This window comes from Tachypleus tridentatus, chromosome 6 (genome assembly GCF_004210375.1).
Source record: "Tachypleus tridentatus isolate NWPU-2018 chromosome 6, ASM421037v1, whole genome shotgun sequence".
Taxonomy (NCBI): domain Eukaryota; kingdom Metazoa; phylum Arthropoda; class Merostomata; order Xiphosura; family Limulidae; genus Tachypleus; species Tachypleus tridentatus.
In genome coordinates this window covers 84,232,932-84,248,717 of record NC_134830.1, presented here as the reverse complement: position 1 = coordinate 84,248,717, position 15,786 = coordinate 84,232,932, and the positions used below count along the sequence as shown (strand labels likewise).

Below are 15,786 nucleotides of genomic sequence, written 5' to 3'. Positions count from 1 at the left end.
ATACCATACTGTTTTAGAAAAATGATCTAGTAAAGTCATAATTAATGGATTATTTGTTTTTTTTCGTTGTGCTGTTAAGCACGAATCTACACAATAGGCTATTGGTGGTGTGTCCAAGATGGATATCAAAACCCAATTTTCATAATTATAAAAATTGGGTTTTAATATACATTTTACTAATGAAACAGTGAGGGAAGGGGGACTGAAATGAGTGAAATAAAATAAAATAAACTTACCTGATGTATTCCAAGAGTCATTCACCACTGGCGGCAAGTCGCTTAGAAATTCTGGAATTTGCCTATATGAGGCTGCTACATGCGCTGCTATGGTATTGGATAAGAGTATGCATGTACATCTTGACATATGCGATTGCTTTAATGTTTAGAGAACAAAATCACGTCATGCATATGTAAAAGTTTTCATCTTTAACAAATGATAAGATTAGTATTTGACCTTGATGTATTGTGTGACAAGATCGCATAAAACATTAGACACTTTAGATATCCATCTTCATAATGTAGCTTTACTTGCATCATGATAGACGCCCAGCACCTGTTAAAACTCCTTCTTGCACAAATCCACAATTTAGTTATCACATCCAGTGAAGTAGAAAGTACTTTGTTTGTTTGTTTTTGTCTTAAATTTTGATCAATTAAGCCACGTATATTTGTAAATTATGGTAGAAGCAGTTTATACTTTGTTCTTTATGCATAATTGGTGCAAAGATCAATGAGATGTCGATAGCTCCCTAAACGCCCTTTCCCTTTTAATCTCGCTGGCACACCAACAATGAATTATCAAATAAACACAGCACTATTTCAGCTTTCTTCTCCTTTGACTTTTAATCTTCTCTATACTAACTCTGGATTTGTGATTTAAAAAGGCACCTGTATCTGCTCTTACTCCATGACATATTTTATTTTAAAATCTGTGACATAGCAAACCATAAAATCAGTAATGCCTTTGTGAAACACTTAGTATTACTTGCGATCCCATTGTTACAACTATTCTTTGTAAATTACTTTCAGGAAACGAATACTTGGTTGTCATCTTAAAGTCTAATTTAAGTTATTTCTTATTTCCACTACAGCAGTCACACGTCTCATATAAGTACGAGGTCTGTTTAAAAAATACGCGGACTCTTTGAATTGCGCGACTCCAGTTGGTTCCAGGGGAATCCGCTTGGTGTCGCTAGGTTTGCACAGATCAGCTGATTACGACGCAATTTCCCGATTGCAGATACCTTCATTTGTGTATTAGCTACGCGGTTTTAAGTGAAGTACGATTTTTTTCGTTTGGCGGATTTCAGAATGAATGACCTGAAGGAGCAACGACTTGCTGTGAAATTTTGTGTTAAACTTGGAAAATCTGCGACTGAAACTTTTGTTATGCTTAACACGGCTTACGGTGATGTTGCTATGAAGCGTACGGCATGTTTCAAGTGGCATGAACGTTTTAAGGATGGTCGACAGTCCATTGAAGATGATGAGCGTCCTGGACGTCCTTCCACGTCAACTGACGACCCACACGTCAACAAACTCAACACCGTCGTGCGGGCAAATAGACGTCTGACTGTCAGGGAGCTTGCTGAAGAGTGTGGGATATCAGTTAGATCTTGTTACGAGATTTTGACCGAAAAATTGAAGATGCATCGCGTTGCTGCGAAATTCAGCCCTTAGAACTCGTGAGTGTTTGGCCAAACACTCGATCACTGTTCTTCCCCACCCCACTACTCACCTGACCTTGCTCCTTACGATTTTTTCTTGTTCCCCAAACTCAAAAGACCCTTGAAAGGAAGAAGATTTGAGACGATTCCCGAGATTAAGGCAAATGCGACGAAGGAGCTGGAGGACATTACAAAAGAAGCGTACCAGGACTGTTTCAACAAGTGGAAACACCGTTGGGATAAGTGTGTGCGTTGGGGAGGAGAGTACTTTGAAGGAGTCCCAGACCTGTAACTTCTAAATAAAGTACATTTTGTTTTATGACGTCAGTCCGCGTATTTTTTGAACAGCCCTCGTATTATGAGGATTTTTATAATGTGGCCAAAATAATGCCAAACACACTTTCTTTTTCATTGACTACAGTATAGTACAGGCTACACTCACTTGTAGTTTTAGCATCACAAACAATTTTCCAATAGAAGTTTCAACACTTATGACACGCGAGCATAATTTACTTGTAAATTTACTTGCAGAATTTTCTCGCTAATTGATCAATAACACATACGTTGACTAACTCATTGACAGATTGAGTCACAGGTAAGTAGAAGTAGTCTTCTCTCTGTTTACGACATTAACGGATATTGGAAAAATAAACTTATTATCTGATTACTCAAATGATTTACTGATTCAATTGTTTATATTGCACTTCTATTTCTACACAGTGCACAAATGAAATGATATTTAACATCCTAACAGCAATTAAAAGTACCCACCTGTGTCATTTCAGTCACAATAATTTATAGCATAGAAAAAAAAATACTTTTCAACTTCCTTCTATCAAAATGTTTATATAACCCAATAAGTTGAGAGCTGGGGATATTTTTTGTTATTGTACTAATGCAGTTAAAATATATATAAATATTTGTATATATTTCGTGCACACTGAATAAAAATAAAATACTTTGCTTTGACATGTAAGAGGGCGTTAGGAAAAATAAATTTAGGAAGGGCGGTGGAGAGTTGTTAGAAGTATAACATATTTGAAACGGACTAGTTGAGGCTTAAAATGATATTATTAGAGATAAATAACAGAATTGTCGAAGATATACTACGACTTAAATTCAAAAATGCATTAGCTGGGTAAGTTTACTTTATGAATTCAACCGTCTCCTTTTGTAACAGTAATGAATTATAATGGGTAAATCCCGGTAATGTAGTGTTAGTACTACTATTATTGTATTAGTATTCGAAATAAATCAATGTTCGTAGTACACCAAACTTTAAAGTAGTACTACTGCTACAACCTAAACTACAGTGCTACGAATAGAACCATTAGTAGTGCTAATTAACGATACTCTGTTATCGACGTAGGGCTAATATTAGTACTAGTACTAAGTGATACTTTACATGTAATTGTGAATATGAGTAGAATACTGTGGTATGAAGTTAAGAAACAATTAAACATTAATTCTGATTTTTTAAAGAATTCATTGATATCTAAACATTTTATTGTTAAAATTGTAGAAATTAGACAGTCAAATGTTCATAACCTTCAAAACGTAGTGTGATTGAACTACTGTTGATTGTAATTACAGTAATAATGAAAAGACCATCTACTCGCTTTTTAACATGAGGAATGTGATTGTGAAGTCTGTAAAACTTGATTAAACTTTTGAAATGTTTTCAAGGTTTACTACAGTGTTAATGTGAAGTACAAAATGAGATCACAATGCTTGTGTTTCTAACAGAAGGGGGTGTTGATTTTTAAATTGAAAAATTTACACACTTGGATTTCACAGTCTGAAATTTGGAGATTTACACTGCAATTTGAATTATTTTCAAATTAACAAATAGTGATTAATAATTATACATATTAATATTAATAACTATTGTTATGTAAGGAAGTCAAAACCACACAGTATTCAATTTGATATTTGTCAAGACTCTAGAGGATTGTATGAGAAAATCATTATCTTGTTATAAAACCTTATTCTATATTAAGAATAATCAAAAACTTAATATCAGGATTCTTAAAAAAGCACAGAGTATTTATTAGAACTGCTAAAAGTTGTATAGAACATGCTCACAGTTCCAAAACTTTTTGTTCAATCTGTTTTGAACAACATAACTGAACTGCAAACATTTTACTCTGCAGTATAAACAAATATAGAAAATAACAAACCCAATTTCACAATGCTTACTACCTTAGTTTCAAACAATAATTAGTCTAAACTTGGCGATTTATCTACTACAGTCTTTGACTCTGTGACTTGCTATAAGATTACGAGGTAATAATTCAGCATGGAAAAAGTATTAACTTGCTTACCTATGACTGCAGTTACCATGATAGAAACTTAGAATGGTGCGAGTCAGTTTGTCTTGTGAAGATAATTTTAGGTAGGTAGTAACACTGCATATGTAAGGATGACTCGAATTGTTCATCAGAACCTCACAACACTATAGAGTGTGTTCTTTTATAACAATATCTATGTAATGATTGAGTCATAAGTTCTGGGGAATGTCTGTAAATATCATAAAAAATTTGAATTTCTTGTAATTTTCTATCAAAAACCAATATAACAGTATCAACCAATTTCACTGTGGTGATATGGTACCAGACTGAGTATCTGCTTTTATAAGCATTGTTAATCACAAACATTAATTTTAATTTAAAAAAGCACAGAACAAACCAGATACAAGTTATTAAAAAAACAGTGTTAACAGGATGGTGATGGCATTTTGCATCATCCCTACATGGTAGCATAAACAAGAATTAATATATAGCAATGAATACAACTATTCAGTCATAACTGAGTTTAACTTATCCTCTTTTTTTTTTTTCTCTCTCTCTTTACATCCTTCTACACTGTCTGCCTGTACCATTATATTACATAGGGATAAAGCAAGTGTCATTCCTCTTATCTTGTTTGAATTGTTTTTGAAGGATTTGTATTAGCCATCACTGCATTCACTTCCTTTTTGGAATTTTTTTTCTCAACTTTTACTGTTTATTCTTAAGTAGTGTGAGCTGGCATCATGCATAAACAAACTCATGACACTCTTAACTAAATGATAGAGGAAAAGATGTAAAATGTAAACTTAATAATTAACAAAAATAAAGAAATACCATCTTGTGGTCTTTTTTTTTACTTCTAATTATGTTTATAAATACAATAAAATTCTTTTAGCTTTACTCCTAGCACCAGATCTTTGCTTTAGTAACTCTAATGTCTTCTTCACAATACCGAGATCCATTTCTTCAGTCATTATTCAGTAAGTTCCCATTTATATCTAACTTGTGATCCATATTATTATTATGATCCAAATGCATTACCTAGTACTTATTATAATTAAAGTTCATCGAAACACTAAGTGACACTACTTGTAAAATTTAAGTCTACTTTTTATACTAGTATACCAAATCTTTATTTACTCAAATAATGTACTTAAGGACCCAGAATGATGACAGTCATAAAGTAAATGTCATAATTTAACTGGCTTTCTAACTCTAGTATAACAGCCTTAAATTAATATCCTAAGCCTTTTGATCTGAACACTGTGAGAAAGACTTTCAAACTGAAAGCCAAATGTACAGTTCTCTGTGCTGAAAATAATGTAATATATTTTATTTGATAGATTAAACTTTTTCTGCTGGTTACCAAAAATATAGTATAAAATGTCACAGAATTATTAACAACTGGTGAAAGAGAGGATGCGATAGATGAGTGTGGCAAATGGGTCCAAGTTTTTAGTCTGTTTCCATAAACAAATAGACTGAAGGCTATAAAACTTAGACTTTTCTTTAGTAACAACTATATTATGATGAGTAATTTATGTTAAATTCTCTAATTCAGAGAAGGGTGGTATATAAACTGAGAGAATAAATGTTATACTAGAGGGGAATAACAGTAAGTCTGGACTGACAACACTAAGATTTAGTTTGATTCCATATAGTGTAGATATAGAAGATAGCCTAATGTCTTTGTTCTAAAACAAACGTTTACTAGGGGAGATTGAGGATTTCTAAAATATTTTTTTACAAAACTAAGAATTTAAATTTTTGCAGTATTAAGATTTTATTTATTAACTACATTTTAAATCCAAATTTGTTACTATACACTGATATTAAAATAGATTAATTAAATTTGAATGTAACTCTCTAGAAGAGTGTGATGTGTGCTCTGATCTATCCATAGCAGGAGTGTTAACTAGCTTTTTGACTAAGCTATAATGTTAAAATAGTTTCAGCTGGTCAAGCTGAATTTGGTGATAACAACTTTGAATCTGTACACCAAATAATTCAAAGACTGTCATGAAAACAAACTAACATTATACATAAACCAGTAAATTAAATTATTTTTCTGTTAGTTATAAATAGCATAATAGTATATGTCAGAGAGAATTGTTATTTATTGGAATACATTATGTAATAAATGGGCATAGCACATGGGTTGGTCTTTCTGGTTTATATCAAAGTAAAACTAGATAATTGGGAGGTATACAGTATGATTGTATCTCAGCAGTATCCTTAATATTAGTTTGTAATTTGAATTAAAACTACAAAGCACCTTCACATCAATATGATTGATATTTTTTACAATGATATAGGTCCAACTTAACTCTTGTATGAGCTTGTGTTTAGGATTACTGATGAGTAGAATTCTCAAACTAGTATAAGCTAGTGACACATATTGGTCAAAGTGTAGATTGAGTTGGACCTCCTTGAATTTAAGACTTCAAGATTAAATAATTTTCTGAATTCTAAGATAATTTATTTATTGATGATCAGAGTTTATATAGTATAATTAACATGTTTCCTGTCACCTTATGAAAGTGTTTGAGCATTTAGTAAATAAGTCTTTTGTAGGCAAAAAATCAAGTTTTTATTAAACATTTATCCATGAATGTATGAAGTGTTGAGTATTCTGAGTGTAAAATTATTTTCATGTTAAAATTAAAAGTACTTCATCTGAAAAGTTAATTTCGTACGCATAATCTTTAAAACCTTCTAAATAAATATTAAATATTTATTTTCTGAAAAACTATAATTTCTCTATCAAAGCTATTTATTGGGTCAGTCAACTTGACCAATCTTGTAACTACCATAAAGCTTTAAAAGTTGCAAAATAAAATGTTCTATCCCATGTATTATTAAACACAAAGTTCCAATGTAATTCCCCTGAGAGTTTCTACTTGTACTTTTCACATCTACACAATACATTTTTTTACTAACCACTTTACATGTAAGCCAAATCCTTTTTATTTTACCAACTTTTATACTTTCTGGGATTGAGTTGCACAAATATTGCATGTTTCAGATCACTATTTAACCACAGGTATCTCCCATTTATATGTTTTCCTCTGTTTTTCTGCCCATTAATGCAATATATTTAAATGGTAGGCAAAGAGTATACCTGATTTAAAATGGGTGTGGTCTCCCACAGCAGGTCTTAGAATCTGAATCTCCCATCTTAAGGTGTTTTTGAAGGATACTTTTCTTTACATTCAGAAGGTCCCTCCATCTATTCAGTGTGGGATTTTAGCTATTTATGTGAGAGGAGGTAATGTACAGTATCAGACATTATAATTTTTCTGCACTGAAAATTTATTTCTGAAAGGTAAATAGCTTTTCTCATACTTACCACCATTCCTCCCCATTGGAAATTAGTGCTTCCATTTTTGCCAAAAATCAGTGATGGTTTGGTAGAATTGAGTAGAAGGAGTTGCATGTATCAAGAGAGTATACTGCACTCTTATTGGTGGAGGGTTTTCACATGATGATTTGCATGAGATGCATTGAAATCAGTCAATTTCAATTGAGGAAATATAAAAGGCTTGTGCTACATAAACCTTTTTTTTCTGCATACAGAGCACAGCACTGAATGCAGTTTACACTTAGCTATTTAGGTAAGTGTGGATAACCATCTATTTGAAATATATTTCAGTAGAGGAAAATTATAACATTGCAAAGCAATGAATCACTGCTCCTGCCATTAGACTGCTTACATTACACCATCAGCAGCAAATAAGATCAAAGAGTTTATCATGGTTCTGGCTATAAGAACACAGTAGAAGAGGATTTATCTGCTTTTTTATTGTATATTGTTGCAATGAAAATTGTTTAAAGTATAAAAAGTGAAAGAAAATATTTATAATTTAGCGTGTACAAAGTCTGAACTGATCCAGTAAATTTGGTTGGTAGATAGTTGCTAATTATCCTCCAGAGATGGTCAGAATTTAGTGATATAGGTGTACAAAGCAATTATGAACACATATATTACTATTACTTTGTAAATGCTTAATTTTCAGTTATTTTTCTTAAAAGATAAAATAATAGACAAAGAATGTATATAGAAAGAAATGATGTTTAGTAATATTAAAGATGTTACAAAATTGATTTACACTTGTGCATTATACTTGGTAAACTGTAATGTCTCATTTATTCTTCCAAATGGAGGAGGAAGGCAAATTAATGTTTGTAGATTTCAAAAGTGCATTTTAGAAAACCAAAAAAGTATTAAATTAATATGCTGATATACACAAAACCACCGCAATTTATGAGGCATTCTAAGTTGCATGTGGGTTAAGCATATCACATTTCTGTTCAGATCAATAACTTACTCAACAGAATTAAACATTTCCAGTCAAGTTATGAGTTTTCCATTCAAGCCAATTACAAATGACTCTCAGATTTGTATAGTTTGAAATGTGCTCTTTGTGTCGATTATAAACATGTACTTAAGAGAAGTATGTGTAAGTGGAAAAGAGATTTCAAAATAATGGTGTAGTGAGTGGAACTACCTTTTGTAGGTTTGCAAAATACATTTATTTCAGAACATTGTGTTTACCTTTTACACCAATAAATACCAAACAATCAATCAATCAACATTGAAAAGGTAAAAGGTTCTTGTTTTATAATTGTAAATGAATGTAGTTATCTGCAGTTTGAGTTTCTAATTTAACCATTACCGATGATGTACGCACAATCAAATACAAACTAAGCAATAAAACAAGAAGTCATGCCATATGACACACATTAAAAGCATATTTAGCTTTTTGAAAATTATATTTAAAATTACAAAATTAAAACAAATGAAACTTTGAATTATAAACTCTTATGATGCTAATTGTATTGGCATGCATTATTGGCAAGTCCATAATCATCATTTATACCCATTGACCTGTTTGTAAAGAGAAAGATAAAATACTTGGAAACTTAAGGTGATCACCCAAAAAAACAAAAATATTTACTCTTCAATAACTCACTATGAGCAAGTCAAAATGTGGATATTATGGATTTTTATAGAATTACATTCAAAATTTAGTTAAACTTTTATTATCTTTGTATATGAATAAACTTGGCAACAAAAGATAGTTAATAAATCAAATTTTAATAACATAGAACTTTTAATTTTATAATGAAATATTTTTTAAAAAATTCTTAATTTCTCATATAATGAGAATTGTATCATTTGTTTTTTTAGGTCTTCTATAATTTGCCCCTCAATGTAGATTCCTGTATGTGGTAAGGGGACCTCCCAGAGAAGGTTCTGTACTTTCAGTTTACCTCCTCTGAGATCTAAACATCTACCTATGTGTTTGCCGTGCATGGTGACCTGTGAAGGGGAGGAGAGGATCCTGGTGGTTGAGGGGTCCAACTCCAACACACCACTTTGTCCTTGAATTCCTGTAGACGGGTGGTCTACTTCTATCTCTGTCCCTACCGCATCTTTCAGTCATTGCCAAACTTCAAGCCCACGTGTTTCCATGAAGTCTTCCTCTCTTAACACCCCAAAAATTAACCCATTCGTTCACGTCCTCAGTCACTGGAACATGTGTCTACAAACTCCGACCTGCCTACTGGATCCAGAGCAGGATCATCAGAGAGTGACCAACCCACATCCAGTAAAGAAAAAAAGTGCAGTCACAAGCAGAAGGTCTCCATGCCAAATTCTCCTCCAAAATAAAGTAAAATGGCCATGCTAATCCAATGGAACTGTCGAGGTTTTCAATCAAATATAAATGACATCAAGGATTTGATTGACTTTTATCATTCCAAATGTCTTTCTTTACAGGAAACATTTTTAAAACCTACTAATACAGTTAATATTCAACAATACTCATACCAAAATGACAGGTCATGTGTAGGACAAGGACATGGGGGAGTAGCACTGCTGGTTGATCAACATGTGCCCACCTGGTCCTTGTCATTGAATATGCCCTTGGAGGTTGTAGCCATCTGTATCTCCTTGGGTCGTACCATCACTGTTTGCTCTCTGTACCTTACCCCTGGAAAAAAATTATCATCCCTCAGACCTTGATGCCTTCATTGAGTAACTGCCAACCACCTTTTTAATTTTGGAAGATCTTAATGGGCATAATCTCCTCTGGAGTGGTTCTGGTATTGATGTGAGGGGGTCAGGCTATAGAGCGTATGCTCCTAAATCATGTTCTGTCTCTCTTAAATACTGGCTGTTACACTTATTTTCATGCATCTAGTCAGTTATTTACTGCTATAGATCTTTCTATCTGCTCCCCTTCACTTTCCAATTTCTTTTCTTGGGAGGTTGACATCAATCCATGGGGTAGTGATCATTTTGCTATCATATTAAGAGAGATTGGCTGTGATTAGTGTGCTTCAGTGGAAGTTCGACCAGGCCAACTGGCCATCTTGGAACTTGATCCTGCCATCTTATGTAAATCATTGATAGATGATTGTATAGCAGCAGTAACTAACTGCATTGTCCAAGCAGCTGCTTAGTGCCTCCCTTTGACATCTTTCCCATGGCATCCCTGCCCTTGGTGAAATTCTGCCTGTTCTATAACAAGTAAAAATCAGAAACGTGCTTTGAATAAATTTCATAGATATTCCATGCTTACAAACCGCATTGCATTTCAGCAAGCCCATGCACAGGCTTTGCGAGCTAGACGTCAAAGCGAGAAGGAATCTTGGATTAAATTTACCTCCAACATTTCTTCAACTAACAGTTCAAAAGTTATATGGGACAAGGTCCGGAAGGTGAGTGGATGGTATACTTCTGTCCCCCTCTCTATCTTAATATTCAATGGCCATGAAGTTGTTGATGCTCAGAGCATTGCCAATACTTTTGATGAATGTTTCTATCATGTATCTAGCTCTTCAAACTCATCCTCTTCTTTCATAGCTATTAGAACATGAGTTGAACATCTGCCTCCTTCCTTTTTGACTGATCATCCTTATAACTACAACAGCCCTCTTACACTGGTGAAACTCAAACTTGCATTTCATTGGTTTGGCAATACATCTGTTGGACCTGATGATATATTAGGTTGAGGAATAATTTGTGAGCGTTTTTAAATAATTTCGTTCAAGCATTACATGCAAGACTATACAATACTTCAATGCATGAACACATTACACCCAAAACATTTATTATGATCCTTTATTTCATGTAATACCTAGGTATATAGTATGCATTGTTTTAAACGAAATTGCAAGAAATTAAATACGAAAAGCAGATGGTGTCGAAAATGCTCGATTTTGTCCACTTGACATTCCATTTAATGAACTGAAAATGAAAGCAAAAATTAAAGACATATGAAAATCAAACACACCATCTATTAGAGCAAATAATTATCTACCAAATGACATGAAATAATTTGTGAAAGAGTTTCATTTATGAATATATTTTTTTAACTTCGAAAAAACGTTCACGAATTATTCCTCAACCCAATACATTATGAGATGCTACGCCACCTTTCTCTGGCCTCTCTTACTATTCTCCTGGCTATCTTTAACTGGACATGGCAGAATGTCTTTCCTGATACTTGGTGCCAAGCTATTATACTCCTATTCATAAACCTGGGAAGGATCAAAAGATTCCTTCAAATTACTATCCCATTGCTTGTCTTGTTTGATTTCTTGAATCAAATAACCTTCTCTCACACAGTGTGGATTCCTAAGACAACGCTCCATGATAGACCCCTTAATTCACCTTGAAACATCAGTTAGAGAAGTCTTTTTGAAGTGACAACATCTTGTTTCTGTTTTTTTGATCTAGCGAAAGCTTATGATACAATGTGGAGATGTGGCATCTTGCGAGACCTTTGCTCATACAGATTGCATGGCAATTTGCAATTTTTTAATGAAATGTCGATTCCAGGTTCGTGTGGGCTCAACACTTTCCCATTTTTTCTCATAGGAACTTGGAGTCCCTCAGGGCTGTATTCTGAGTGTCACACTTTTCATTATAAAGATTAATGCCATCAGTGAACAGCTACCCCCTACAGTTGCAAATGGTCTTTTCATTGATGACTTTCGTATCTCATGTCAGTCATCAAACATAAGGTTTACTGAGCAGCAGCTACAAACTTCAATCAGTCATACTCTTAAGTGGACCACAGCAAATGGTTTACAACTTTCTCTGAAACTGTTTGTGTCCATTTCTGCTGCCAGTGGGGTCTTCATCCAGATCCATACCTTTGTATTGATGATGATGTGCTTCCTGTCATCCCTGATGCAAAGTTCTTAGGTCTTATATTTGACTGTAAATTAAACTTTATTTCCCATATGAAGCAACTTCGTGTCAAATGTATAAGAGCACTGAACATCCTCCATGTCCTTTCTGCCACCTCTTGGGGAGCAGATCGGTACTCCATGTTTCAAATTTATCGTGCCCTTGTCTGTTCCAAACTTGACTATGGGTTTATGGTTCAGCTAGAACCTTAGCACTGAAAATGCTGGATCCCATCCACCATCAGGAGCTTCGGCTTTGCACTGGAGCCTTTCATACTTCTCCAGTCCAAAGTTTGTATGTGGAGTCCCATGAACCCCCTCTGTATATTTGCCGTTTACAACTGTTTCTTATGTATGCTTCCAAACTTTACTTTTTACCACAGCATCCTACTTGGGGTTGTTTTCCATCCTCAGTGGGCCACACTTTTCTGTAATAGAAAATCTGTCATTGTTCCCTTTAGCCTTTTTATTCGGGCACAATCAGGAAAATTGGATATATCTTTGAATAGCATAGCAGTATCGACAGTTTGGCCTCTTTTACCATGGCTAATTACTATCCCCAACCTTTCTTGAGTCATCTGAGGAAGGCCAGTACTCCTGATTGGAAATATTGCTCTTTATTTGCTGAACCTCTTTCAAAAGTTCCATCTATTCCCATATATATAGATGGTTCAAAATCAGGTGACTGTAGGTTCTGCCATGGTTTGTTACAGTTCGGTTGCAGCACGCAGAATCCCCTCTGCTGTTTCTGTGTTCACTGCCAAATTGTATGCCATTTCTCTTGCACTGAATCATATTAAAACTATGCAATATACGAATTGTACGATATATACTGATTCACTCAGCTGTCTATTGGCCCTGACATCATTCCATGTTAGTTACCATCCTATTCTTTTATCAATATCCAAAACAAACTGGCCCATCTGTCTCTGTCCAGTTTTTTGGATACCAGGTTACGCTGGTATTTGTGGGATTGAGCTAGCTGACAGAGTGGCAAAGTCTATCAGCTCTGGCTGTATCACCACTGTCCTTGTTTCATACATGCATGGTCTATGGCTTAATTATCAAAACCTGACTATACACCAATTGGCAATTGACCTGGAGTGAGCAACGAAATAATAAGCTTTTTTAAATCAAGCCGCCTTTAACTTTTGGCCATCTTGTTTCTGTAAAGATCGAAGGGAGGAACTTTTGTTATAACCAAGAATGATGACACCATTTTTAAGGTAGGTTTGCTCTTGAAATTAGCCAATGTTATAGGTGATACTGGCTGCCTCACTCATGTTTTTAGATTAAGAGCCATTGGTCTTTTTAACTTGATCTAAGGTTTTTATTGGACTATACACTGTTTTAGCATGATTTCTTTTACACATTTTAGTTTTATTTTGACCTGAACCCAGGACTGAAAAGGCCAACTTCAGGTGACTGACAGCAAGTTTGAACTTAATGCTTTAGTCTTCCTTGCAGGTCTTACTTTTACATATTATATATATTTTTACCTTCATTTTCATACACCATTATAGTAGACTACATCTTGTTTGACACAAATAGCCTAATAGCTTTGTGCCTATAAACATGAAATACCTACCTACCTTTTCTAATTTGCTAACCACTCCTCTGAGAAGTATTAAAAAGACAAAGTTAATTTTGATAACCTTCAATTTTATTTGTGCATGGAGACATCAGCTAGAAAGTCAGATCCAGTTGCCATGTTTGCTTGTCATATACTCTTTCCACAGTTGCCAATAGTTTTCTCTGATATTTTATGCTATATTATTTATGACATATAAAATTTCAAAGTACTAATTTGTCAAATGAAGTATTATGCTGTTTTTTTCTGTACAGAGTATTGTCTATTTTGTCTCCAGTTTGAAATTTGACCATTAGAGTTGCTGTACTGTAACTTTTAATATATTTTATGTATCTACAAAATTTTGCAAGCTTTCAGTAAATATTACAGGTCTTTTATACAAAAAAATTAATTTTTAACATCAACATTCTTACTAAAAATTTGTTTATGAATATATGGAGTCAGAGCTTTGAGTGTTTCAAGTATAAAGTGACTTTCATGTTAAGATTAAAAATACTTTTCCTTCCCTGGAAATTGCCAACTTTCATTTGTATAGCCCTTAAGCCTTTCATTGTTTTCAGTAAAATACATATTTTATTTATTATTTTTTGTAACATTGCAATGTGAAGTTGATCAGTTTGACCAACTTCACTTAGCAAGAAGTTTAAAAGTTCTTATTGCACAGTAGGAAACCCAGGTAAATTATGATAGTTATAGGACATGGTTTGTTTTGTACATATTATTATTCTGTATTCTTAGATGCATTATTTAATTAATATTATTTTACATACTAGTACCATTAATGTTTTTTTTTAAATAAAAGGCTTTAATGTTCATCAGCAAAAAACAAAAGCCTGAGTAAGTACCAACTTTCTCATTTTACTTGTATATTATATATTTGATATAAAAGTAACTAATGTAAAAATTAGAAACATAAGGTATTGGATAACAATTTTCTGGGAGGTATGTTCATGAACAGCTCTTGTATTACAAAATTCAATATGGTAATTTAAAGTTGTGTATTCATTAAGTGATTTAAAACTTGTGTGATTGAAGTATTAGTTAGACATGTCAAAAGGCAATAAAATTAAGTAGAAAGGTGTACTGTTATAAATTATAAGCTATTTAAGATAAAATGTTTTGTTATTTGAAGTCATTTGTGAAAGGAAAAAGGTATTTAACTTTTTCATATTTCTTATTCTGATCATGAAGCTGGTCAGATTGAGAAGCACATACAGTTATGGTATAAAAACATAAATTTTTACTGTTTATTTTAGTAAAACTTCATATTTTATTTAACAATTTTTCAAGTGAAAAATTTTTAATATGAAAATCACTTTCACTTGGAACAGTCAAAACTATAACTCCATATTTACAAATTTCTAGTAATTGAATTCTAGTATTGAATTAAACAAACTAATTTTTTTATGTTCAAAAGATATGTATACTGAAAACTTGAAACAATTTGTGAAAATGTACAAAATATATTATTTTGTATATTAAAAGTTATAGTATGGCATCTCCAGTGGTTAATTTGGGATAACAAATTGTAGTGTTATCATAATTGATATGGAAGTGAGAGTTGATAGTACCTAAACAGATTAAAAACAAGTGTATATATACACTCATGTACACATGTATAACTATGTTATATAAAGTAAAGGAGAAAAGGGTGAAGATTCCAAAGCTATACAAATATTTATATGTAGTTTGGAATAAAAGGTACCACAAACTTTGAAAAATTTATTAAGACATGCAAGATTTTGTTAATTTGTCTTGTGTATATGGTTTGGACTAGACTGATTTTGAGTCCATATTTTCAAAATAGTTTATATCTTAAAGAGCAGGAATGCTATTAAAATGAGTAAATACTTGAAGAGATATAATTTTAAGTTTTTTCAACACAAGCTGATTCAAGACATCTCAACCAGGTGGAATTCTACATTTGACATCCTGTTTCATTCCTTTGAACAACAGTCTGCAATTTTGGCAACATTTGTAAACAAAGGTTTATATAAATTATTATATTAACCCTTTCCCTACTGGCTTGGTACAAT

At 33.1% G+C, this 15,786-nt stretch overlaps 1 protein-coding gene across 1 annotated transcript in view; it reads left to right on the top strand.

Moving 5' to 3' along the window:
• Window positions 1-2,638: 2,638 nt before the first annotated feature.
• Window positions 2,639-15,786, top strand: part of Arpc2 (Actin-related protein 2/3 complex, subunit 2) — an 80,771-nt gene continuing 67,623 nt past the window's right edge. Inside the window, exon 1 of the mRNA XM_076505835.1 lies at window positions 2,639-2,804. Within this exon, the coding sequence (XP_076361950.1) occupies window positions 2,731-2,804 (74 nt within the window). The 5' untranslated portion in view covers window positions 2,639-2,730. The remainder of the gene's footprint in view (window positions 2,805-15,786) is intronic.